The 25,657-nt window shown below is 45.7% G+C and overlaps 2 protein-coding genes across 2 annotated transcripts in view; one reads left to right on the forward strand and one right to left on the reverse strand.

Annotated features, from left to right (window-relative positions):
• LOC132899027 (cystinosin-like) overlaps positions 1 to 25,657 on the forward strand; it is a 260,058-nt gene that overhangs the window by 193,049 nt on the left and 41,352 nt on the right. The gene's annotated exons all lie outside the window — the stretch shown is intronic.
• Positions 109 to 25,637, reverse strand: ndufa11 (NADH:ubiquinone oxidoreductase subunit A11). Its single transcript, XM_060940578.1, has 4 exons — positions 25,510 to 25,637; positions 4,506 to 4,598; positions 426 to 548; positions 109 to 281 (listed from the first exon to the last, which is right to left on the reverse strand). Exons 1-4 carry the CDS (start codon positions 25,586 to 25,588, stop codon positions 169 to 171), a joined length of 408 nt encoding a protein of 135 aa, XP_060796561.1. The 5' UTR covers positions 25,589 to 25,637; the 3' UTR covers positions 109 to 168.

Raw genomic sequence — 25,657 nt, forward strand, 5'->3', positions numbered from 1 at the left:
AAACTTTACTCTCAGTACAGCCACATACGCAAGGGTAAGCAACATGTCTAATTATTTAGCATTATTAAGCAGTAGTCAAGCATGGGGAGAAAAAAAAAAAAAAAACACTTTCCTCATTCATAAAGATTTATTAAGCAATATACAATATGAACACAACAGTTAAGGTTTTTATAGTCTGGGTTCACCATATAACCTCCAGCCCTCCTTCTTTCCAACTTTAGTGAGCATGGCGACGATCCCCAGCCCCACACAAGCAGTTGTGCCTGTCGTTACACTGCGAGCTACACAACAGATGGGTATAAAATTAAACAGCACAATACACACATTTATTTCTTAGTTTTACTCGACATCATTAACAAAGACCATGTCTCATTAGTTAACACAGATTTGGCATTTTTAACAAAGATATCTTTGATATTACTTACTTCGAGCCCCAAGAAAGGCTCCTGATGCACATCCACCGAGGAAGTAGTTGGTGGGATCATCAGGAGCGTCCCTAACATGAGCACTCAGGCAAGTGGTGATTCCAAATATCGCCCCCAGAGTTGCTGAAAATATCACAAAGCACACATCCAGACATGAAGTACTATAAGATAAGTAATCCAAACCAGAGGAGTTTTCAGGCAGACTTGCAGATTATTATCGTCTCAAATGGTGCACTTCACATAATGTGTATGGGTAGTGTGTTCACACTGGGAAACTTTATAAACCACTGAAAAACGGGTAGACACTTTAGATTAAACAGTAGTCATGTCTAGAGACACCAGCAGGGCTCGACATTAACGTTTTAATCCACTCATCCAGTCAGACAAGCAACAAGATTTTTCACTTGTCCTGACCATAACCTTTTCATTACTATGTATTTACTAGTTCAGTGAAAGGAAAGTGGTTAACAAAGTTTATCACAAAGTAGGTATAGTTATGATCATTACGCTTTCATTATTTTTTTCAATAAAACTGTAATAATAAACAAATTCTCCAATACCCCATTATGGTATGTATGTGTTGTTATAACCCATTACCTGATCTGCAGTTTTAAAAGTTAGACTCCCCCAAATTCAAAGCTTCTGGAGGAAAAAGTTAAATCTTGAAGTATAAATTAATTTTAAAAAAATGAAACCGAAATAAAATAAGTTGCGCATGATAAGGGTGACAGAATCACGTTGTGAATGAAAACAAGCCGTGAGTGAGTTCGGCACTTTTGCAAAATTCCCCCAAATTATATTACATTTGCAATGGTTAATATGAACCATACAAAAGAAAAATACAATGAATGTCAGAATGAAATGAAGCTTCACCACCGACATTTATTTGATCGCCATTTCTCCAATTTCAATGAATTCAGTGTCTAATAATCTATAATTAGATATCACCATATGATCCTTTTTTTTTTTTTATATAAACGCACGCACCTGCTGTACACGACTTCCCTGGAATTTCATAAACAATAACACAGCCACATAGGTGTGATTGAGCTAGTTTCGTTGGAACTTTATTGATGCAACTCTTGAATTACATGGCTGAATTGCACAAGTATAAAAATGGTGATTTTCAACAAATATTCAACTTGCCCCAATGGACAGGCAAATGAGGATTTGACTTGTCCGGACCAAACATTTGGTTGTCCTGGACAGTCGGACTACTGGTAATGTCGAGCCCTGTGGTTTACTTTGTAATGAGACTCTCACTATGCAATAGGAGCAAATTGAGAGGGAGAGAAAAAAAATCATTAATTGATCGATTAATCTTTTTAAAAAAAAAAAAAAAAAGAAATCTTTGTTAAATTTTCCACTAGTGATGACAGTATTGTCAGTATGTATACTCACATAGTTAAATTATTTTATGGACTGAATAGTGACGCATTACTGATAAATAAACAAATAAGCTAGTGTTTTTTTCATAAAATACCCACATATTCAACCCATCAGATTTTATTTCATACAGGTTACTGTCTTCTAACAATCATTTTATGAACATGAACAAAACTCTGCCATTTACTGTGAGCAGAAGAGATCAATTATGAATGCAGTTCCAATGTAGTTATGTGATCTTCCTCGTCATTTATAGCAAATGTTAGCCAACTGCATTATTTACCTTCATCTTCAATTCCTCCTGTTTAAATGACTGATTACTGGAGAGACCGGAATAGGTCATGTTTAAAAGTAATACATGTTCCCTCAATTCTTTCGACAGGGAAGCACTTCTCCAGTCTCATAAATACCACATTTTGCATGCATCATTCCACACTGCCAACATTTTTACAGTGGCAACTATTTCTGCTACACCTGGTACCGTGTTTTAAAATAATGAATGTGAATTGGATATAAACAGCCTGTGAATGCTGTTTATATCCAATTCAATGATGTGAGGCACCACAGGATTTTTGACATTTAGTACAAAAGATTAATGCTCAATTTGAGACATTTACACGTGACAAAAATCAGCGACTACAAACTCATGAACCTAGTGTATAGTAAATATCATAGGACAACATTTGTGATGCAACTCTTTAAATGTCTTTGAATATAAAAATCAGGTCATTCTAATGACAGAGCAAGAAGAAAAAAAAACCCAATGTTTTATAATCTATATTTACATATCCTGATAAATGCCCATTCTTGGTTTTCGGTTTACTACACAAATACTTACTAGGTAAATCTGGTTTTATGAAAATATGAAAACTAATTATTGTATCCTCTCCTGTAGCAGCATAGAAAAGAAACATATATGTATATAAAAATCACACATACAGTACAGTGCAAGTCTTAGGCACATATAAAAAATACTGTAGACCAAAAATGATTTAAAAATAATGAAATTTGCTTTAATTTTGCACCAAAACCCAGTCACCTTCATTATATTTTCTTTTTTAATCTGAAAAGTGCTCACGTGATATGCTGTTGAGATACAATCTTTTTTTTTCCCTGCAACATTGAATTTTGTGCTGGAAAACAAACATTTGCAACTCTAAAATGTTTTTGTACTGACTCGATAATGTAGAAGTCATAAGACAGTGTGCGAAATACTTTTTTTGAGCCAGGTTGTCCAGTGTGCAACCTGGCTCAAAAACTAGGTTGCACATCAAACTCTCAGGCTGCTCCACCTACAAGTGACTTTTTTCCAAATTAAGTACATACATTACCTAACAGCCTTTAACAACCTCACTAATAGCCTTTAACTAAAAACCTTTAACAATGCTACCTTTAACAAGTTACAAGTCTTCAGTTTCTGATTCTGAAGAGGTATAGTCTGGAGACTGATCGGGTTCCCTGCGCCTCCTCCCATACAGTGCAGTCCTTGGCCGGCATGTGGTAAAATTAAACCATGCAAAGAAAATTACGCGGAGATATGATGATAGGGTTTATTTTCAAACGTATTTCGGAATCACCCGGCCCTTGTACGATTTAAAATGAATTTTGACGGGAAATAAATGGAATTTATATTACGAACCTGACACGGTAGTTCTGAGATTCTCTTTCTTTTCTCGGCAGCCGTGTGTGCATCGGAGGCCTCATGAACCGTAACACTGGTGATTTTCAGAATTTTACAACCATCGACAAAGGAGGTTTTTCCCCCTGGTGCAAACTGTAAACAGACGTCACACAACAACATCTCACCGTCTTCGTCAATGATGTGACGAAGCCACGGCAGATTCTTGCGCCATTTTTCTTGAAAAGCATAGACACGTTTGCGCTTGGATTTGGGAGGCTCGAGCTCCCCCGACGTCGTTTCCGCACGATCAGTGTCGGCGTCTGACTCCACCGCTGCCCCTTGTCGTTGTCCCTCAACGCTTGGAGTAGAAGCAACAGTTTCCGCGTTGTCATCTTCTTCTTCTTGACTGGTTGACGCCTTGGCGAAATACTTGAATAGGGTATTTTGTCCAGTCCCTGCCATGTTTACAAGCGACAAGTGCTCACAAAACTTTTCCAGAAAATTCGATACCGAGGCTCGGGAGTTCAGAAGTTTCCGTTTACTGTATGCAACCAATCACGGGCATAATTTGAGTTCTCGGGAAACATCACAGTTTCCTGGGTTATTCGTCAAGTTTCGCGCTTCTTGGTGATTGACTTGGCGTTACCGCTTGTTGGCGCCGCTGCTGGCTGTGATTGGTGGCCAGTTAATTGAATTTGCCGTGTAAGCGGGCACGCCCAGTCCAGGCGCCACATCTGAGGGCTGCCGCCAGGGCTGCTGCCATGGTAACGGCACGTATAGCGGCACTTCCCATGCGGGTCGTGTTACGTGTGTCCAAGTCTTGTAGTTCCCAACTCGCTGCTGTACAGCTAATAGGCGGGGAAAAGCGGTGTCCCTACTGCAAAATTTCAGGTAGCGCACTGCGCTATCTGGGTTTAAAATTACGTTGCGCCAAGTAAAATGTGGTTGTGCGGCGCAACCGGGTATTTCGCACGCTGTAAGATAGAAATCTATAACATTTGTATGAAAAAATAAACATAGGGTACCTCAGACTTTTGCACAGTAGTGTATATATAAACAGTTTCACTACTTACCCATTGTGACTGTGCCATTTGCTGCCCTTGTCAATGCTTCCAGTGAGGTTTCAGGCGGGATTAACACAATATGATACGCTGAGCCAACCAGCCCTGAATAGAAAATAATTATGACAATCAAAATAAGATAAAGTTACTGTAAAGCAATCATTTCTGTAGAACCTCAAACACTGATTATTCTCAGCATCAAAAAATATCAAGTCAGACACTTAGTGTTAATATTTTAAATTAATTAATTAATTAATTATTAGCTGGCACTGATTTGCCTCTGTGCAGAACAGAAAGTCAGGTTCCGATTAATGTTACTCTGATATTAGGCTATATGTAATGGTTTAATGTTCAAGACCCACTTTTTTTTTTCTGGGAAGATTACTGGACTTTTTTTTTTTAATGTGGCCTTAAATAGAATTTGTGAAAGGGTATTTTTAAATACAATGCAGCTGTTTTCTATTCGTCCACCTAGTGTTGAAGCAATAGAGGAGAGAACTGGGGTATAAAGAAAGGGGTGAGAGAGAGGAGAGAACTGGGGTATAAAGAAAGGGGTGAGAGAGGAGAGAACTGGGGTATAAAGAAAAGGATGAGAGGGGAGAGAACTGGGGTATAAAGAAAGGGGTAAGAGAGAGAACTGGGGTATAAAGAAAAGGATGAGAGACAAAGGAGAGAACTGGGGTATAAAGAAATGGGTGAGAGACAAAGGAGAGAACTGGGGTATAAAGAAATGGGTGAGAGACAGAAGAGAGAACTGGGGTATAAAGAAAGGGGTGAGAGACAGAGGAGAGAACTGGGGTATAAAGAAAGGGGTGAGAGACAGAGGAGAGAACTGGGGTATAAAGAAAGGGGTGAGAGAGAGGAGAGAACTGGGGTATAAAGAAAGGGGTGAGAGAGAGGAGAGAACTGGGGTATAAAGAAAGGGGTGAGAGACAGAGGAGAGAACTGGGGTATAAAGAAAGGGGTGAGAGAGGAGAGAACTGGGGTATAAAGAAAAGGATGAGAGGGGAGAGAACTGGGGTATAAAGAAAAGGGTGAGAGACAGAAGAGAGAACTGGGGTATAAAGAAAGGGGTGAGAGAGAGGAGAGAACTGGGGTATAAAGAAAAGGATGAGAGAGGAGAGAACTGGGGTATAAAGAAATGGGTGAGAGACAGAAGAGAGAACTGGGGTATAAAGAAAGGGGTGAGAGACAGAGGAGAGAACTGGGGTATAAAGAAAGGGGTGAGAGACAGAAGAGAGAACTGGGGTATAAAGAAAGGGGTGAGAGAGAGGAGAGAACTGGGGTATAAAGAAAGGGGTGAGAGACAGAGGAGAGAACTGGGGTATGAAGAAAGGGGTGAGAGAGAGGAGAGAACTGGGGTATAAAGAAAAGGAGAGGGGAGAGAACTGGGGTATAAAGAAAGGGGTGAGAGAGAGGAGAGAACTGGGGTATAAAGAAAGGGGTGAGAGAGAGAGAACTGGGGTATAAAGAAAGGGGTGAGAGAGAGGAGAGAGAACTGGGGTATAAAGAAAGGGGTGAGAGAGAGGAGAGAACTGGGGTATAAAGAAAGGGTTAAGAGAGAGAACTGGGGTATAAAGAAAAGGATGAGAGACAAAGGAGAGAACTGGGGTATAAAGAAAGGGGTGAGAGACAGAGGAGAGAACTGGGGTATAAAGAAAGGGGTGAGAGACAGAGGAGAGAACTGGGGTATAAAGAAAGGGGTGAGAGAGAGAGGAGAGAACTGGGGTATAAAGAAAAGGATGAGAGGGGAGAGAACTGGGGTATAAAGAAAGGGGTGAGAGAGAGAGAGGAGAGAGAACTGGGGTATAGAGAGAGAGGAGAGACAGACACAGAGGAAAGAGAACTGGGGTATAGAGAGAGGAGAGAGAGAGAGGAAAGAGAACTGGGGTATAGAGAGAGAGGAGAGACAGACACAGAGGAAAGAGAACTGGGGTATAGAGAGAGGAGAGAGAGAGAGGAAAGAGAACTGGGGTATAGAGAGAGAGGAGAGACAGACACAGAGGAAAGAGAACTGGGGTATAGAGAGAGACACAGAGAGGAAAGAGAACTGGGGTATAGAGAGAGGAGAGAGAGAGAGGAAAGAGAACTGGGGTATAGAGAGAGGAGAGAGAGAGAGGAAAGAGAACTGGGGTATAGAGAGAGACACAGAGAGGAAAGAGAACTGGGGTATAGAGAGAGGAGAGAGAGAGAGGAAAGAGAACTGGGGTATAGAGAGAGGAGAGAGAGAGAGGAAAGAGAACTGGGGTATAGAGAGAGGAGAGAGAGGAAAGAGAACTGGGGTATAGAGAGAGGAGAGAGAGAGAGGAAAGAGAACTGGGGTATAGAGAGAGGAGAGACAGACACAGAGGAAAGAGAACTGGGGTATAGAGAGAGACACAGAGAGGAAAGAGAACTGGGGTATAGAGAGAGACACAGAGGAAAGAGAACTGGGGTATAGAGAGAGGAGAGAGAGAGGAAAGAGAACTGGGGTATAGAGAGAGAGGAGAGACAGACACAGAGGAAAGAGAACTGGGGTATAGAGAGAGGAGAGAGAGAGAGGAAAGAGAACTGGGGTATAGAGAGAGAGGAGAGACAGACACAGAGGAAAGAGAACTGGGGTATAGAGAGAGACACAGAGAGGAAAGAGAACTGGGGTATAGAGAGAGACACAGAGAGGAAAGAGAACTGGGGTATAGAGAGAGGAGAGAGAGAGAGGAAAGAGAACTGGGGTATAGAGAGAGGAGAGAGAGAGAGGAAAGAGAACTGGGGTATAGAGAGAGACACAGAGAGGAAAGAGAACTGGGGTATAGAGAGAGGAGAGAGAGAGAGGAAAGAGAACTGGGGTATAGAGAGAGGAGAGAGAGAGAGGAAAGAGAACTGGGGTATAGAGAGAGGAGAGAGAGAGAGGAAAGAGAACTGGGGTATAGAGAGAGGAGAGAGAGAGAGGAAAGAGAACTGGGGTATAGAGAGAGAGGAGAGACAGACACAGAGGAAAGAGAACTGGGGTATAGAGAGAGACACAGAGAGGAAAGAGAACTGGGGTATAGAGAGAGACACAGAGGAAAGAGAACTGGGGTATAGAGAGAGGAGAGAGAGAGGAAAGAGAACTGGGGTATAGAGAGAGGAGAGAGAGAGGAAAGAGAACTGGGGTATAGAGAGACACAGAGGAAAGAGAACTGGGGTATAGAGAGAGAGGAGAGACAGACACAGAGGAAAGAGAACTGGGGTATAGAGAGAGACACAGAGAGGAAAGAGAACTGGGGTATAGAGAGAGACACAGAGGAAAGAGAACTGGGGTATAGAGAGAGAGGAGAGACAGACACAGAGGAAAGAGAACTGGGGTATAGAGAGAGACACAGAGAGGAAAGAGAACTGGGGTATAGAGAGAGACACAGAGAGGAAAGAGAACTGGGGTATAGAGAGAGAGGAGAGACAGACACAGAGGAAAGAGAACTGGGGTATAGAGAGAGACACAGAGAGGAAAGAGAACTGGGGTATAGAGAGAGACACAGAGGAAAGAGAACTGGGGTATAGAGAGAGGAGAGAGAGAGGAAAGAGAACTGGGGTATAGAGAGAGAGGAGAGACAGACACAGAGGAAAGAGAACTGGGGTATAGAGAGAGACACAGAGAGGAAAGAGAACTGGGGTATAGAGAGAGACACAGAGGAAAGAGAACTGGGGTATAGAGAGAGGAGAGAGAGAGGAAAGAGAACTGGGGTATAGAGAGAGGAGAGAGAGAGAGGAAAGAGAACTGGGGTATAGAGAGAGACACAGAGAGGAAAGAGAACTGGGGTATAGAGAGAGACACAGAGGAAAGAGAACTGGGGTATAGAGAGAGGAGAGAGAGAGGAAAGAGAACTGGGGTATAGAGAGAGGAGAGAGAGAGAGGAAAGAGAACTGGGGTATAGAGAGAGGAGAGAGAGAGAGGAAAGAGAACTGGGGTATAGAGAGAGACACAGAGAGGAAAGAGAACTGGGGTATAGAGAGAGGAGAGAGAGAGAGGAAAGAGAACTGGGGTATAGAGAGAGGAGAGAGAGAGAGGAAAGAGAACTGGGGTATAGAGAGAGGAGAGAGAGAGAGGAAAGAGAACTGGGGTATAGAGAGAGGAGAGAGAGAGGAAAGAGAACTGGGGTATAGAGAGAGGAGAGAGAGAGAGGAAAGAGAACTGGGGTATAGAGAGAGGAGAGAGAGAGAGGAAAGAGAACTGGGGTATAGAGAGAGGAGAGAGAGAGAGGAAAGAGAACTGGGGTATAGAGAGAGGAGAGAGAGAGAGGAAAGAGAACTGGGGTATAGAGAGAGAGGAGAGACAGACACAGAGGAAAGAGAACTGGGGTATAGAGAGAGACACAGAGAGGAAAGAGAACTGGGGTATAGAGAGAGACACAGAGGAAAGAGAACTGGGGTATAGAGAGAGGAGAGAGAGAGGAAAGAGAACTGGGGTATAGAGAGAGAGGAGAGACAGACACAGAGGAAAGAGAACTGGGGTATAGAGAGAGACACAGAGAGGAAAGAGAACTGGGGTATAGAGAGAGAGGAGAGACAGACACAGAGGAAAGAGAACTGGGGTATAGAGAGAGACACAGAGAGGAAAGAGAACTGGGGTATAGAGAGAGGAGAGAGAGAGAGGAAAGAGAACTGGGGTATAGAGAGAGACACAGAGAGGAAAGAGAACTGGGGTATAGAGAGAGGAGAGAGAGAGAGGAAAGAGAACTGGGGTATAGAGAGAGACACAGAGAGGAAAGAGAACTGGGGTATAGAGAGAGGAGAGAGAGAGAGGAAAGAGAACTGGGGTATAGAGAGAGGAGAGAGAGAGAGGAAAGAGAACTGGGGTATAGAGAGAGGAGAGAGAGAGAGGAAAGAGAACTGGGGTATATAGAGAGAGGAGAGACAGACACAGAGGAAAGAGAACTGGGGTATAGAGAGAGACACAGAGAGGAAAGAGAACTGGGGTATAGAGAGAGACACAGAGAGGAAAGAGAACTGGGGTATAGAGAGAGGAGAGAGAGAGGAAAGAGAACTGGGGTATAGAGAGAGAGGAGAGACAGACACAGAGGAAAGAGAACTGGGGTATAGAGAGAGACACAGAGAGGAAAGAGAACTGGGGTATAGAGAGAGAGGAGAGACAGACACAGAGGAAAGAGAACTGGGGTATAGAGAGAGACACAGAGAGGAAAGAGAACTGGGGTATAGAGAGAGGAGAGAGAGAGAGGAAAGAGAACTGGGGTATAGAGAGAGACACAGAGAGGAAAGAGAACTGGGGTATAGAGAGAGGAGAGAGAGAGAGGAAAGAGAACTGGGGTACAGAGAGAGACACAGAGGAAAGAGAACTGGGGTATAGAGAGAGGAGAGAGAGAGAGGAAAGAGAACTGGGGTATAGAGAGAGGAGAGAGAGAGAGGAAAGAGAACTGGGGTATATAGAGAGAGGAGAGACAGACACAGAGGAAAGAGAACTGGGGTATAGAGAGAGACACAGAGAGGAAAGAGAACTGGGGTATAGAGAGAGACACAGAGAGGAAAGAGAACTGGGGTATAGAGAGAGACACAGAGAGGAAAGAGAACTGGGGTATAGAGAGAGAGGAGAGACAGACACAGAGGAAAGAGAACTGGGGTATAGAGAGACACAGAGAGGAAAGAGAACTGGGGTATAGAGAGAGACACAGAGGAAAGAGAACTGGGGTATAGAGAGAGGAGAGAGAGAGGAAAGAGAACTGGGGTATAGAGAGAGAGGAGAGACAGACACAGAGGAAAGAGAACTGGGGTATAGAGAGAGACACAGAGAGGAAAGAGAACTGGGGTATAGAGAGACACAGAGGAAAGAGAACTGGGGTATAGAGAGAGGAGAGAGAGAGGAAAGAGAACTGGGGTATAGAGAGAGGAGAGAGAGAGAGGAAAGAGAACTGGGGTATAGAGAGAGACACAGAGAGGAAAGAGAACTGGGGTATAGAGAGAGACACAGAGGAAAGAGAACTGGGGTATAGAGAGAGGAGAGAGAGAGGAAAGAGAACTGGGGTATAGAGAGAGGAGAGAGAGAGAGGAAAGAGAACTGGGGTATAGAGAGAGGAGAGAGAGAGAGGAAAGAGAACTGGGGTATAGAGAGAGACACAGAGAGGAAAGAGAACTGGGGTATAGAGAGAGGAGAGAGAGAGAGGAAAGAGAACTGGGGTATAGAGAGAGGAGAGAGAGAGAGGAAAGAGAACTGGGGTATAGAGAGAGGAGAGAGAGAGAGGAAAGAGAACTGGGGTATAGAGAGAGGAGAGAGAGAGAGGAAAGAGAACTGGGGTATAGAGAGAGGAGAGAGAGAGAGGAAAGAGAACTGGGGTATAGAGAGAGGAGAGAGAGAGAGGAAAGAGAACTGGGGTATAGAGAGAGGAGAGAGAGAGAGGAAAGAGAACTGGGGTATAGAGAGAGGAGAGAGAGAGAGGAAAGAGAACTGGGGTATAGAGAGAGGAGAGAGAGAGAGGAAAGAGAACTGGGGTATAGAGAGAGAGGAGAGACAGACACAGAGGAAAGAGAACTGGGGTATAGAGAGAGACACAGAGAGGAAAGAGAACTGGGGTATAGAGAGAGACACAGAGAGGAAAGAGAACTGGGGTATAGAGAGAGGAGAGAGAGAGGAAAGAGAACTGGGGTATAGAGAGAGAGGAGAGACAGACACAGAGGAAAGAGAACTGGGGTATAGAGAGAGGAGAGAGAGAGAGGAAAGAGAACTGGGGTATAGAGAGAGACACAGAGAGGAAAGAGAACTGGGGTATAGAGAGAGACACAGAGGAAAGAGAACTGGGGTATAGAGAGAGGAGAGAGAGAGGAAAGAGAACTGGGGTATAGAGAGAGAGGAGAGACAGACACAGAGGAAAGAGAACTGGGGTATAGAGAGAGACACAGAGAGGAAAGAGAACTGGGGTATAGAGAGAGACACAGAGAGGAAAGAGAACTGGGGTATAGAGAGAGGAGAGAGAGAGAGGAAAGAGAACTGGGGTATAGAGAGAGGAGAGAGAGAGAGGAAAGAGAACTGGGGTATAGAGAGAGGAGAGAGAGAGAGGAAAGAGAACTGGGGTATATAGAGAGAGGAGAGACAGACACAGAGGAAAGAGAACTGGGGTATAGAGAGAGACACAGAGAGGAAAGAGAACTGGGGTATAGAGAGAGACACAGAGAGGAAAGAGAACTGGGGTATAGAGAGAGGAGAGAGAGAGGAAAGAGAACTGGGGTATAGAGAGAGAGGAGAGACAGACACAGAGGAAAGAGAACTGGGGTATAGAGAGAGACACAGAGAGGAAAGAGAACTGGGGTATAGAGAGAGAGGAGAGACAGACACAGAGGAAAGAGAACTGGGGTATAGAGAGAGACACAGAGAGGAAAGAGAACTGGGGTATAGAGAGAGGAGAGAGAGAGAGGAAAGAGAACTGGGGTATAGAGAGAGACACAGAGAGGAAAGAGAACTGGGGTATAGAGAGAGGAGAGAGAGAGAGGAAAGAGAACTGGGGTATAGAGAGAGAGGAGAGACAGACACAGAGGAAAGAGAACTGGGGTATAGAGAGAGACACAGAGAGGAAAGAGAACTGGGGTATAGAGAGAGAGGAGAGACAGACACAGAGGAAAGAGAACTGGGGTATAGAGAGAGACACAGAGAGGAAAGAGAACTGGGGTATAGAGAGAGGAGAGAGAGAGAGGAAAGAGAACTGGGGTATAGAGAGAGACACAGAGAGGAAAGAGAACTGGGGTATAGAGAGAGGAGAGAGAGAGAGGAAAGAGAACTGGGGTATAGAGAGAGACACAGAGAGGAAAGAGAACTGGGGTATAGAGAGAGGAGAGAGAGAGAGGAAAGAGAACTGGGGTATAGAGAGAGGAGAGAGAGAGAGGAAAGAGAACTGGGGTATATAGAGAGAGGAGAGACAGACACAGAGGAAAGAGAACTGGGGTATAGAGAGAGACACAGAGAGGAAAGAGAACTGGGGTATAGAGAGAGACACAGAGAGGAAAGAGAACTGGGGTATAGAGAGAGACACAGAGAGGAAAGAGAACTGGGGTATAGAGAGAGGAGAGAGAGAGAGGAAAGAGAACTGGGGTATATAGAGAGAGGAGAGACAGACACAGAGGAAAGAGAACTGGGGTATAGAGAGAGACACAGAGAGGAAAGAGAACTGGGGTATAGAGAGAGAGGAGAGACAGACACAGAGGAAAGAGAACTGGGGTATAGAGAGAGGAGAGAGAGAGAGGAAAGAGAACTGGGGTATAGAGAGAGACACAGAGAGGAAAGAGAACTGGGGTATAGAGAGAGGAGAGAGAGAGAGGAAAGAGAACTGGGGTATAGAGAGAGACACAGAGAGGAAAGAGAACTGGGGTATAGAGAGAGGAGAGAGAGAGAGGAAAGAGAACTGGGGTATAGAGAGAGGAGAGACAGACACAGAGGAAAGAGAACTGGGGTATAGAGAGAGACACAGAGAGGAAAGAGAACTGGGGTATAGAGAGAGACACAGAGAGGAAAGAGAACTGGGGTATAGAGAGAGACACAGAGAGGAAAGAGAACTGGGGTATAGAGAGAGGAGAGAGAGAGAGGAAAGAGAACTGGGGTATATAGAGAGAGGAGAGACAGACACAGAGGAAAGAGAACTGGGGTATAGAGAGAGACACAGAGAGGAAAGAGAACTGGGGTATAGAGAGAGACACAGAGAGGAAAGAGAACTGGGGTATAGAGAGAGACACAGAGAGGAAAGAGAACTGGGGTATAGAGAGAGGAAAGAGAACTGGGGTATAGAGAGAGGAAAGAGAACTGGGGTATAGAGAGAGGAGAGACAGACACAGAGGAAAGAGAACTGGGGTATAGAGAGAGACACAGAGAGGAAAGAGAACTGGGGTATATAGAGAGAGGAGAGACAGACACAGAGGAAAGAGAACTGGGGTATAGAGAGAGACACAGAGAGGAAAGAGAACTGGGGTATAGAGAGAGAGGAGAGACAGACACAGAGAGGAAAGAGAACTGGGGTATAGAGAGAGAGGAGAGACAGACACAGAGGAAAGAGAACTGGGGTATAGAGAGAGACACAGAGAGGAAAGAGAACTGGGGTATAGAGAGAGGAGAGACAGACACAGAGGAAAGAGAACTGGGGTATAGAGAGAGACACAGAGAGGAAAGAGAACTGGGGTATAGAGAGAGACACAGAGAGGAAAGAGAACTGGGGTATATAGAGAGAGGAGAGACAGACACAGAGGAAAGAGAACTGGGGTATAGAGAGAGACACAGAGAGGAAAGAGAACTGGGGTATAGAGACAGACACAGAGGAAAGAGAACTGGGGTATAGAGAGAGACACAGAGAGGAAAGAGAACTGGGGTATAGAGAGAGACACAGAGAGGAAAGAGAACTGGGGTATAGAGAGAGACACAGAGAGGAAAGAGAACTGGGGTATAGAGAGAGACACAGAGAGGAAAGAGAACTGGGGTATATAGAGAGAGGAGAGACAGACACAGAGGAAAGAGAACTGGGGTATAGAGAGAGGAGAGACAGACACAGAGGAAAGAGAACTGGGGTATAGAGAGAGACACAGAGAGGAAAGAGAACTGGGGTATAGAGAGAGACACAGAGAGGAAAGAGAACTGGGGTATAGAGAGAGACACAGAGAGGAAAGAGAACTGGGGTATAGAGACAGACACAGAGGAAAGAGAACTGGGGTATAGAGAGAGACACAGAGAGGAAAGAGAACTGGGGTATAGAGACAGACACAGAGGAAAGAGAACTGGGGTATAGAGAGAGACACAGAGAGGAAAGAGAACTGGGGTATAGAGAGAGACAGACACAGAGGAAAGAGAACTGGGGTATAGAGAGAGGAAAGAGAACTGGGGTATAGAGAGAGGAAAGAGAACTGGGGTATAGAGAGAGGAAAGAGAACTGGGGTATAGAGAGAGGAAAGAGAACTGGGGTATAGAGAGAGGAAAGAGAACTGGGGTATAGAGAGAGGAAAGAGAACTGGGGTATAGAGAGAGGAAAGAGAACTGGGGTATAGAGAGAGGAAAGAGAACTGGGGTATAGAGAGAGGAAAGAGAACTGGGGTATAGAGAGAGGAAAGAGAACTGGGGTATAGAGAGAGGAAAGAGAACTGGGGTATAGAGAGAGGAAAGAGAACTGGGGTATAGAGAGAGGAAAGAGAACTGGGGTATAGAGAGAGGAAAGAGAACTGGGGTATAGAGAGAGGAAAGAGAACTGGGGTATAGAGAGAGGAAAGAGAACTGGGGTATAGAGAGAGGAAAGAGAACTGGGGTATAGAGAGAGGAAAGAGAACTGGGGTATAGAGAGAGGAAAGAGAACTGGGGTATAGAGAGAGGAAAGAGAACTGGGGTATAGAGAGAGGAAAGAGAACTGGGGTATAGAGAGAGGAAAGAGAACTGGGGTATAGAGAGAGGAAAGAGAACTGGGGTATAGAGAGAGGAAAGAGAACTGGGGTATAGAGAGAGGAAAGAGAACTGGGGTATAGAGAGAGGAAAGAGAACTGGGGTATAGAGAGAGGAAAGAGAACTGGGGTATAGAGAGAGGAAAGAGAACTGGGGTATAGAGAGAGGAAAGAGAACTGGGGTATAGAGAGAGGAAAGAGAACTGGGGTATAGAGAGAGGAAAGAGAACTGGGGTATAGAGAGAGGAAAGAGAACTGGGGTATAGAGAGAGGAAAGAGAACTGGGGTATAGAGAGAGGAAAGAGAACTGGGGTATAGAGAGAGGAAAGAGAACTGGGGTATAGAGAGAGGAAAGAGAACTGGGGTATAGAGAGAGGAAAGAGAACTGGGGTATAGAGAGAGGAAAGAGAACTGGGGTATAGAGAGAGGAAAGAGAACTGGGGTATAGAGAGAGGAAAGAGAACTGGGGTATAGAGAGAGGAAAGAGAACTGGGGTATAGAGAGAGGAAAGAGAACTGGGGTATAGAGAGAGGAAAGAGAACTGGGGTATAGAGAGAGGAAAGAGAACTGGGGTATAGAGAGAGGAAAGAGAACTGGGGTATAGAGAGAGGAAAGAGAACTGGGGTATAGAGAGAGGAAAGAGAACTGGGGTATAGAGAGAGGAAAGAGAACTGGGGTATAGAGAGAGGAAAGAGAACTGGGGTATAGAGAGAGGAAAGAGAACTGGGGTATAGAGAGAGGAAAGAGAACTGGGGTATAGAGAGAGGAAAGAGAACTGGGGTATAGAGAGAGGAAAGAGAACTGGGGTATAGAGAGAGGAAAGAGAACTGGGGTATAGAGAGAGGAAAGAGAACTGGGGTATAGAGAGAGGAAAGAGAACTGGGGTATAGAGAGAGGAAAGAGAACTGGGGTATAGAGAGAGGAAAGAGAACTGGGGTATAGAGAGAGGAAAGAGAACTGGGGTATAGAGAGAGGAAAGAGAACTGGGGTATAGAGAGAGGAAAGAGAACTGGGGTATAGAGAGAGGAAAGAGAACTGGGGTATAGAGAGAGGAAAGAGAACTGGGGTATAGAGAGAGGAAAGAGAACTGGGGTATAGAGAGAGGAAAGAGAACTGGGGTATAGAGAGAGGAAAGAGAACTGGGGTATAGAGAGAGGAAAGAGAACTGGGGTATAGAGAGAGGAAAGAGAACTGGGGTATAGAGAGAGGAAAGAGAACTGGGGTATAGAGAGAGGAAAGAGAACTGGGGTATAGAGAGAGGAAAGAGAACTGGGGTATAGAGAGAGGAAAGAGAACTGGGGTATAGAGAGAGGAAAGAGAACTGGGGTATAGAGAGAGGAAAGAGAACTGGGGTATAGAGAGAGGAAAGAGAACTGGGGTATAGAGAGAGGAAAGAGAACTGGGGTATAGAGAGAGGAAAGAGAACTGGGGTATAGAGAGAGGAAAGAGAACTGGGGTATAGAGAGAGGAAAGAGAACTGGGGTATAGAGAGAGGAAAGAGAACTGGGGTATAGAGAGAGGAAAGAGAACTGGGGTATAGAGAGAGGAAAGAGAACTGGGGTATAGAGAGAGGAAAGAGAACTGGGGTATAGAGAGAGGAAAGAGAACTGGGGTATAGAGAGAGGAAAGAGAACTGGGGTATAGAGAGAGGAAAGAGAACTGGGGTATAGAGAGAGGAAAGAGAACTGGGGTATAGAGAGAGGAAAGAGAACTGGGGTATAGAGAGAGGAAAGAGAACTGGGGTATAGAGAGAGGAAAGAGAACTGGGGTATAGAGAGAGGAAAGAGAACTGGGGTATAGAGAGAGGAAAGAGAACTGGGGTATAGAGAGAGGAAAGAGAACTGGGGTATAGAGAGAGGAAAGAGAACTGGGGTATAGAGAGAGAGGAAAGAGAACTGGGGTATAGAGAGAGGAAAGAGAACTGGGGTATAGAGAGAGGAAAGAGAACTGGGGTATAGAGAGAGGAAAGAGAACTGGGGTATAGAGAGAGGAAAGAGAACTGGGGTATAGAGAGAGGAAAGAGAACTGGGGTATAGAGAGAGGAAAGAGAACTGGGGTATAGAGAGAGGAAAGAGAACTGGGGTATAGAGAGAGAGGAAAGAGAACTGGGGTATAGAGAGAGAGGAAAGAGAACTGGGGTATAGAGAGAGAGGAAAGAGAACTGGGGTATAGAGAGAGAGGAAAGAGAACTGGGGTATAGAGAGAGAGGAAAGAGAACTGGGGTATAGAGAGAGAGGAAAGAGAACTGGGGTATAGAGAGAGGAAAGAGAACTGGGGTATAGAGAGAGGAAAGAGAACTGGGGTATAGAGAGAGAGGAAAGAGAACTGGGGTATAGAGAGAGAGGAAAGAGAACTGGGGTATAGAGAGAGAGGAAAGAGAACTGGGGTATAGAGAGAGAGGAAAGAGAACTGGGGTATAGAGAGAGAGGAAAGAGAACTGGGGTATAGAGAGAGAGGAAAGAGAACTGGGGTATAGAGAGAGAGGAAAGAGAACTGGGGTATAGAGAGAGAGGAAAGAGAACTGGGGTATAGAGAGAGAGGAAAGAGAACTGGGGTATAGAGAGAGAGGAAAGAGAACTGGGGTATAGAGAGAGAGGAAAGAGAACTGGGGTATAGAGAGAGAGGAAAGAGAACTGGGGTATAGAGAGAGAGGAAAGAGAACTGGGGTATAGAGAGAGAGGAAAGAGAACTGGGGTATAGAGAGAGAGGAAAGAGAACTGGGGTATAGAGAGAGAGGAAAGAGAACTGGGGTATAGAGAGAGAGGAAAGAGAACTGGGGTATAGAGAGAGAGGAAAGAGAACTGGGGTATAGAGAGAGAGGAAAGAGAACTGGGGTATAGAGAGAGAGGAAAGAGAACTGGGGTATAGAGAGAGAGGAAAGAGAACTGGGGTATAGAGAGAGAGGAAAGAGAACTGGGGTATAGAGAGAGAGGAAAGAGAACTGGGGTATAGAGAGAGAGGAAAGAGAACTGGGGTATAGAGAGAGAGGAAAGAGAACTGGGGTATAGAGAGAGAGGAAAGAGAACTGGGGTATAGAGAGAGAGGAAAGAGAACTGGGGTATAGAGAGAGAGGAAAGAGAACTGGGGTATAGAGAGAGAGGAAAGAGAACTGGGGTATAGAGAGAGAGGAAAGAGAACTGGGGTATAGAGAGAGAGGAAAGAGAACTGGGGTATAGAGAGAGAGGAAAGAGAACTGGGGTATAGAGAGAGAGGAAAGAGAACTGGGGTATAGAGAGAGAGGAAAGAGAACTGGGGTATAGAGAGAGAGGAAAGAGAACTGGGGTATAGAGAGAGAGGAAAGAGAACTGGGGTATAGAGAGAGAGGAAAGAGAACTGGGGTATAGAGAGAGAGGAAAGAGAACTGGGGTATAGAGAGAGAGGAAAGAGAACTGGGGTATAGAGAGAGAGGAAAGAGAACTGGGGTATAGAGAGAGAGGAAAGAGAACTGGGGTATAGAGAGAGAGGAAAGAGAACTGGGGTATAGAGAGAGAGGAAAGAGAACTGGGGTATAGAGAGAGAGGAAAGAGAACTGGGGTATAGAGAGAGAGGAAAGAGAACTGGGGTATAGAGAGAGAGGAAAGAGAACTGGGGTATAGAGAGAGAGGAAAGAGAACTGGGGTATAGAGAGAGAGGAAAGAGAACTGGGGTATAGAGAGAGAGGAAAGAGAACTGGGGTATAGAGAGAGAGGAAAGAGAACTGGGGTATAGAGAGAGAGGAAAGAGAACTGGGGTATAGAGAGAGAGGAAAGAGAACTGGGGTATAGAGAGAGAGGAAAGAGAACTGGGGTATAGAGAGAGAGGAAAGAGAACTGGGGTATAGAGAGAGAGGAAAGAGAACTGGGGTATAGAGAGAGAGGAAAGAGAACTGGGGTATAGAGAGAGAGGAAAGAGAACTGGGGTATAGAGAGAGAGGAAAGAGAACTGGGGTATAGAGAGAGAGGAAAGAGAACTGGGGTATAGAGAGAGAGGAAAGAGAACTGGGGTATAGAGAGAGAGGAAAGAGAACTGGGGTATAGAGAGAGAGGAAAGAGAACTGGGGTATAGAGAGAGAGGAAAGAGAACTGGGGTATAGAGAGAGAGGAAAGAGAACTGGGGTATAGAGAGAGAGGAAAGAGAACTGGGGTATAGAGAGAGAGGAAAGAGAACTGGGGTATAGAGAGAGAGGAAAGAGAACTGGGGTATAGAGAGAGAGGAAAGAGAACTGGGGTATAGAGAGAGAGGAAAGAGAACTGGGGTATAGAGAGAGAGGAAAGAGAACTGGGGTATAGAGAGAGAGGAAAGAGAACTGGGGTATAGAGAGAGAGGAAAGAGAACTGGGGTATAGAGAGAGAGGAAAGAGAACTGGGGTATAGAGAGAGAGGAAAGAGAACTGGGGTATAGAGAGAGAGGAAAGAGAACTGGGGTATAGAGAGAGAGGAAAGAGAACTGGGGTATAGAGAGAGAGGAAAGAGAACTGGGGTATAGAGAGAGAGGAAAGAGAACTGGGGTATAGAGAGAGAGGAAAGAGAACTGGGGTATAGAGAGAGAGGAAAGAGAACTGGGGTATAGAGAGAGAGGAAAGAGAACTGGGGTATAGAGAGAGAGGAAAGAGAACTGGGGTATAGAGAGAGAGGAAAGAGAACTGGGGTATAGAGAGAGAGGAAAGAGAACTGGGGTATAGAGAGAGAGGAAAGAGAACTGGGGTATAGAGAGAGAGGAAAGAGAACTGGGGTATAGAGAGAGAGGAAAGAGAACTGGGGTATAGAGAGAGAGGAAAGAGAACTGGGGTATAGAGAGAGAGGAAAGAGAACTGGGGTATAGAGAGAGAGGAAAGAGAACTGGGGTATAGAGAGAGAGGAAAGAGAACTGGGGTATAGAGAGAGAGGAAAGAGAACTGGGGTATAGAGAGAGAGGAAAGAGAACTGGGGTATAGAGAGAGAGGAAAGAGAACTGGGGTATAGAGAGAGAGGAAAGAGAACTGGGGTATAGAGAGAGAGGAAAGAGAACTGGGGTATAGAGAGAGGAGAGAGAGAGGAAAGAGAACTGGGGTATAGAGAGAGGAGAGAGAGAGGAAAGAGAACTGGGGTATAGAGAGAGGAGAGAGAGAGGAAAGAGAACTGGGGTATAGAGAGAGGAGAGAGAGAGGAAAGAGAACTGGGGTATAGAGAGAGGAGAGAGAGAGGAAAGAGAACTGGGGTATAGAGAGAGGAGAGAGAGAGGAAAGAGAACTGGGGTATAGAGAGAGGAGAGAGAGAGGAAAGAGAACTGGGGTATAGAGAGAGGAGAGAGAGAGGAAAGAGAACTGGGGTATAGAGAGAGGAGAGAGAGAGGAAAGAGAACTGGGCTATAGAGAGAGGAGAGAGAGAGGAAAGAGAACTGGGGTATAGAGAGAGGAGAGAGAGAGGAAAGAGAACTGGGGTATAGAGAGAGGAGAGAGAGAGGAAAGAGAACTGGGGTATAGAGAGAGGAGAGAGAGAGGAAAGAGAACTGGGCTATAGAGAGAGGAGAGAGAGAGGAAAGAGAACTGGGGTATAGAGAGAGGAGAGAGAGAGGAAAGAGAACTGGGGTATAGAGAGAGGAGAGAGAGAGGAAAGAGAACTGGGGTATAGAGAGAGGAGAGAGAGAGGAAAGAGAACTGGCGTATAGAGAGAGGAGAGAGAGAGACAGAGAGGAAAGAGAACTGGGGTATAGAGAGAGGAGAGAGAGACAGAGAGGAAAGAGAACTGGGGTATAGAAAGAGGAGAGAGAGACACAGAGGAAAGAGAACTGGGGTATAGAGAGAGAGGAGAGACAGACACAGGAAAGAGAACTGGGGTATAGAGAGAGAGGAAAGAGAACTGGGGTATAGAGAGGAGAGAGAGACACAGAGAGGAAAGAGAACTGGGGTATAGAGAGAGGAGAGAGACACAGAGAGGAAAGAGAACTGGGGTATAGAGAGAGGAGAGAGAGACAGAGAGGAAAGAGAACTGGGGTATAGAAAGAGGAGAGAGAGACACAGAGGAAAGAGAACTGGGGTATAGAGAGTGGAGAGAGAGAGAGACAGAGGAAAGAGAACTGGGGTATAGAGAGAGGAGAGAGACAGAACTGGGGTATAGAGAGAGGAGAGAGACACAGAGAGGAAAGAGAACTGGGGTATAGAAAGAGGAGAGAGAGAGACAGAGAGGAAAGAGAACTGGGGTATAGAGAGTGGAGAGAGAGAGACAGAGAGGAAAGAGAACTGGGGTATAGAAAGAGGAGAGAGAGAGACAGAGGAAAGAGAACTGGGGTATAGAGAGAGAGGAGAGAGACAGAGAGGAAAGAGAACTGGGGTATAGAGAGAGGAGAGAGAGAGACAGAGAGGAAAGAGAACTGGGGTATAGAGAGAGGAGAGAGACACAGAGAGGAAAGAGAACTGGGGTATAGAGAGAGAGGAGAGAGACACAGAGAGGAAAGAGAACTGGGGTATAGAGAGAGAGGAGAGAGACACAGAGAGGAAAGAGAACTGGGGTATAGAGAGAGAGGAGAGAGACACAGAGAGGAAAGAGAACTGGGGTATAGAGAGAGACACAGAGAGGAAAGAGAACTGGGGTATAGAGAGAGACACAGAGAGGAAAGAGAACTGGGGTATAGAGAGAGACACAGAGAGGAAAGAGAACTGGGGTATAGAGAGAGACACAGAGAGGAAAGAGAACTGGGGTATAGAGAGAGACACAGAGGAAAGAGAACTGGGGTATAGAGAGAGACACAGAGGAAAGAGAACTGGGGTATAGAGAGAGACACAGAGGAAAGAGAACTGGGGTATAGAGAGAGACACAGAGGAAAGAGAACTGGGGTATAGAGAGAGAGAGGAGAGAGAGACAGAGGAAAGAGAACTGGGGTATAGAGAGAGAGAGGAGAGAGAGACAGAGGAAAGAGAACTGGGGTATAGAGAGAGAGAGGAGAGAGAGACAGAGGAAAGAGAACTGGGGTATAGAGAGAGAGAGGAGAGAGAGACAGAGGAAAGAGAACTGGGGTATAGAGAGAGAGGAGAGAGAGACAGAGGAAAGAGAACTGGGGTATAGAGAGAGAGAGGAGAGAGAGACAGAGGAAAGAGAACTGGGGTATAGAGAGAGAGGAGAGAGAGACAGAGAGGAAAGAGAACTGGGGTATAGAGAGAGAGGAGAGAGAGAGACAGAGAGGAAAGAGAACCGGGGTATAGAGAGAGGAGAGAGAGAGACACAGATGAAAGAGAACTGGGGTATAGAGAGAGAGGAGAGAGAGAGACACAGAGGAAAGAGAACTGGGGTATAGAGAGAGGAGAGAGAGACACAGGAAAGAGAACTGGGGTATAGAGAGAGGAGAGAGACAGACACAGGAAAGAGAACTGGGGTATAGAGAGAGAGGAAAGAGAACTGGGGTATAGAGAGAGGAGAGACAGAGGAAAGAGAACTGGGGTATAGAGAGAGGAGAGAGAGAGACACAGAGAGGAAAGAGAACTGGGGTATAGAGAGAGAGGAGAGAGACAGAGAGGAAAGAGAACTGGGGTATAGAGAGAGGAGAGAGAGAGACACAGAGAGGAAAGAGAACTGGGATATAGAGAGAGGAGAGAGAGACACAGAGAGGAAAGAGAACTGGGGTATAGAGAGAGGAGAGAGAGACACAGAGAGGAAAGAGAACTGGGGTATAGAGAGAGGAGAGAGAGACACAGAGAGGAAAGAGAACTGGGGTATAGAGAGAGGAGAGAGAGACACAGAGGAAAGAGAACTGGGGTATAGAGAGAGGAGAGAGAGAGACACAGAGAGGAAAGAGAACTGGGGTATAGAGAGAGAGGAGAGAGACACAGAGGAAAGAGAACTGGGGTATAGAGAGAGGAGAGAGAGACAGAGAGGAAAGAGAACTGGGGTATAGAAAGAGGAGAGAGAGACACAGAGAGGAAAGAGAACTGGGGTATAGAGAGAGGAGAGAGAGACAGAGAGGAAAGAGAACTGGGGTATAGAAAGAGGAGAGAGAGACAGAGAGGAAAGAGAACTGGGGTATAGAGAGAGGAGAGAGAGACAGAGAGGAAAGAGAACTGGGGTATAGAGAGAGGAGAGAGAGACAGAGAGGAAAGAGAACTGGGGTATAGAAAGAGGAGAGAGACACAGAGAGGAAAGAGAACTGGGGTATAGAGAGAGGAGAGAGAGACAGAGGAAAGAGAACTGGGGTATAGAGAGAGGAGAGAGAGAGACACAGAGAGGAAAGAGAACTGGGGTATAGAGAGAGAGGAGAGAGACAGAGAGGAAAGAGAACTGGGGTATAGAGAGAGGAGAGAGACAGAGAGGAAAGAGAACTGGGGTATAGAGAGAGAGGAGAGAGACAGAGAGGAAAGAGAACTGGGGTATAGAAAGAGGAGAGAGAGACACAGAGGAAAGAGAACTGGGGTATAGAGAGAGGAGAGAGAGAGAGGAAAGAGAACTGGGGTATAGAGAGAGGAGAGAGAGACAGAGAGGAAAGAGAACTGGGGTATAGAAAGAGGAGAGAGAGACACAGAGAGGAAAGAGAACTGGGGTATAGAGAGTGGAGAGAGAGAGACAGAGAGGAAAGAGAACTGGGGTATAGAGAGAGAGGAGAGAGACACAGAGAGGAATGAGAACTGGGGTATAGAGAGGAGAGAGAGACAGAGGAAAGAGAACTGGGGTATAGAAAGAGGAGAGAGACACAGAGAGGAAAGAGAACTGGGGTATAGAGAGAGGAGAGAGAGACAGAGAGGAAAGAGAACTGGGGTATAGAGAGAGGAGAGAGACACAGAGAGGAAAGAGAACTGGGGTATAGAGAGAGGAGAGAGACAGAGAGGAAAGAGAACTGGGGTATAGAGAGAGGAGAGAGAGAGAGACAGGGAGGAAAGAGAACTGGGGTATAGAGAGAGGAGAGAGACACAGAGAGGAAAGAGAACTGGGGTATAGAGAGAGGAGAGAGAGAGACAGGGAGGAAAGAGAACTGGGGTATAGAGAGAGGAGAGAGAGACAGAGAGGAAAGAGAACTGGGGTATAGAGAGTGGAGAGAGAGAGACAGAGAGGAAAGAGAACTGGGGTATAGAGAGTGGAGAGAGACAGAGAGGAAAGAGAACTGGGGTATAGAGAGAGGAGAGACAGACACAGCGAGGAAAGAGAACTGGGGTATAGAGAGAGGAGAGACAGAGAGGAAAGAGAACTGGGGTATAGAGAGAGGAGAGAGAGACACAGAGAGGAAAGAGAACTGGGGTATAGAGAGAGGAGAGAGAGAGACAGAGAGGAAAGAGAACTGGGGTATAGAGAGAGGAGAGAGACAGAGAGGAAAGAGAACTGGGGTATAGAAAGAGGAGAGAGAGACACAGAGAGGAAAGAGAACTGGGGTATAGAGAGAGGAGAGAGAGAGACAGAGAGGAAAGAGAACTGGGGTATAGAGAGAGGAGAGAGACAGAGAGGAAAGAGAACTGGGGTATAGAGAGAGGAGAGAGAGAGACAGGGAGGAAAGAGAACTGGGGTATAGAGAGAGGAGAGAGACACAGAGAGGAAAGAGAACTGGGGTATAGAGAGAGGAGAGAGAGAGACAGGGAGGAAAGAGAACTGGGGTATAGAGAGAGGAGAGACAGACACAGCGAGGAAAGAGAACTGGGGTATAGAGAGAGGAGAGACAGAGAGGAAAGAGAACTGGGGTATAGAAAGAGGAGAGAGAGACACAGAGAGGAAAGAGAACTGGGGTATAGAGAGAGGAGAGAGAGAGACAGAGAGGAAAGAGAACTGGGGTATAGAGAGAGGAGAGAGACAGAGAGGAAAGAGAACTGGGGTATAGAGAGAGGAGAGAGAGAGACAGGGAGGAAAGAGAACTGGGGTATAGAGAGAGGAGAGAGACACAGAGAGGAAAGAGAACTGGGGTATAGAGAGAGGAGAGAGAGAGACAGGGAGGAAAGAGAACTGGGGTATAGAGAGAGGAGAGAGAGACAGAGAGGAAAGAGAACTGGGGTATAGAGAGAGACAGAGAGGAAAGAGAACTGGGGTATAGAGAGTGGAGAGAGACAGAGAGGAAAGAGAACTGGGGTATAGAGAGAGGAGAGACAGGGAGGAAAGAGAACTGGGGTATAGAGAGAGGAGAGAGAGACAGAGAGGAAAGAGAACTGGGGTATAGAGAGTGGAGAGAGACAGAGAGGAAAGAGAACTGGGGTATAGAGAGAGGAGAGACAGACACAGCGAGGAAAGAGAACTGGGGTATAGAGAGAGGAGAGACAGAGAGGAAAGAGAACTGGGGTATAGAGAGAGGAGAGACAGAGAGGAAAGAGAACTGGGGTATAGAGAGAGGAGAGACAGAGAGGAAAGAGAACTGGGGTATAGAGAGAGGAGAGACAGAGAGGAAAGAGAACTGGGGTATAGAGAGAGGAGAGACAGAGAGGAAAGAGAACTGGGGTATAGAGAGAGAGGAGAAACTTGGCTTGTAATCAGGTTACAGCACCCTTTCTGATTGGGATTTTTAAGGAGGCTTTACAAATACTTACGGTACATGCTCGTATGTTAGTTATATCAAGGAAAATTTTAAAGCGTCATTTAACTAAAATACAGCTGGAGTTAATTAGCTGGTTATTTGGTTACCGATATGTTACTAGCATGTGAACGCTAGCGTTCCCCGTTTCACTAGAACCCGTCTCCCGTTTTGAAAAGGAAAACCAGTGAAATCCAGCAACAAAAATTTCCAAAGTGCTCACCGAGGGCAGTGCCCAGCTTGGTGGTAATCCATGTTTTCCCAACACAGTCTTTCCCCTCTTCGAGGTCCCAGTAACCCATTATGGACGAAACAAGGACACAGAATTCTCGCGAGACTACAAGCGGGAGGTCAGGATCGCGCGAGATTGA

This window comes from Neoarius graeffei, chromosome 15 (genome assembly GCF_027579695.1).
Source record: "Neoarius graeffei isolate fNeoGra1 chromosome 15, fNeoGra1.pri, whole genome shotgun sequence".
In the NCBI taxonomy this organism is placed as follows: Eukaryota; Metazoa; Chordata; class Actinopteri; order Siluriformes; family Ariidae; genus Neoarius; species Neoarius graeffei.